General features: G+C 68.7%; 1 protein-coding gene across 1 annotated transcript in view; it reads right to left on the bottom strand.

Moving 5' to 3' along the window:
- Positions 1–438, bottom strand: part of SHANK3 (SH3 and multiple ankyrin repeat domains 3) — a gene marked incomplete at its 3' end in the record, with an annotated part of 257239 nt that overhangs the window by 30063 nt on the left and 226738 nt on the right. Inside the window, exon 14 of the mRNA XM_010000321.1 lies at positions 51–131. Within this exon, the coding sequence (XP_009998623.1) occupies positions 51–131 (81 nt within the window). The remainder of the gene's footprint in view (positions 1–50; positions 132–438) is intronic.

Here is a 438-nt window from a genome sequence, read left to right as displayed (position 1 = left end):
CACGTGCTGCTGGTGCCCCCCACATGCAGGTGCCCCCCCCAGCCCCTTACCCAGCTCCTCCAGCTCGGCCGTCATGGACTTGGACCGCAGGGTCAGGGTGGTGCTGGGCGCTCTCTTGGGGGGCGGCGGAGCTGAAAGGAAGAGAGACGGCATTTTGCATTTCTTGTCCAGGAACTTACGAGGAGTGGCCAGGTGCAGGTGCCACTTCTTCTCCACAGCCTGGATCTCCTCGTACTCGCGGGATGAGGAGTCGCACTGCTGCAGGATCTTATTGAGGCTGCGTGTGGAGGCAAAATTCTTCATGGCCTCGGCGGGGGGTCCCGGGGCAGCCCCGGGGGCAGGGGGGCCGCTGGCACGAGCAGGCTGCCCTCAGCCCCGGGGGGTCCCGGGCATGTCCCCGGCTGTGCCTGCCCCCCCCGCGGCCAGCGGGGGCGCCCC

This window comes from Chaetura pelagica, unplaced genomic scaffold, assembly GCF_000747805.2.
Source record: "Chaetura pelagica isolate M959 unplaced genomic scaffold, ChaPel_1.0 scaffold486, whole genome shotgun sequence".
Taxonomy (NCBI): Eukaryota; Metazoa; Chordata; class Aves; order Apodiformes; family Apodidae; genus Chaetura; species Chaetura pelagica.
The sequence above is the reverse complement of the archived record's forward strand: the minus strand, read 5'-3'. Positions and strand labels throughout refer to the sequence as shown.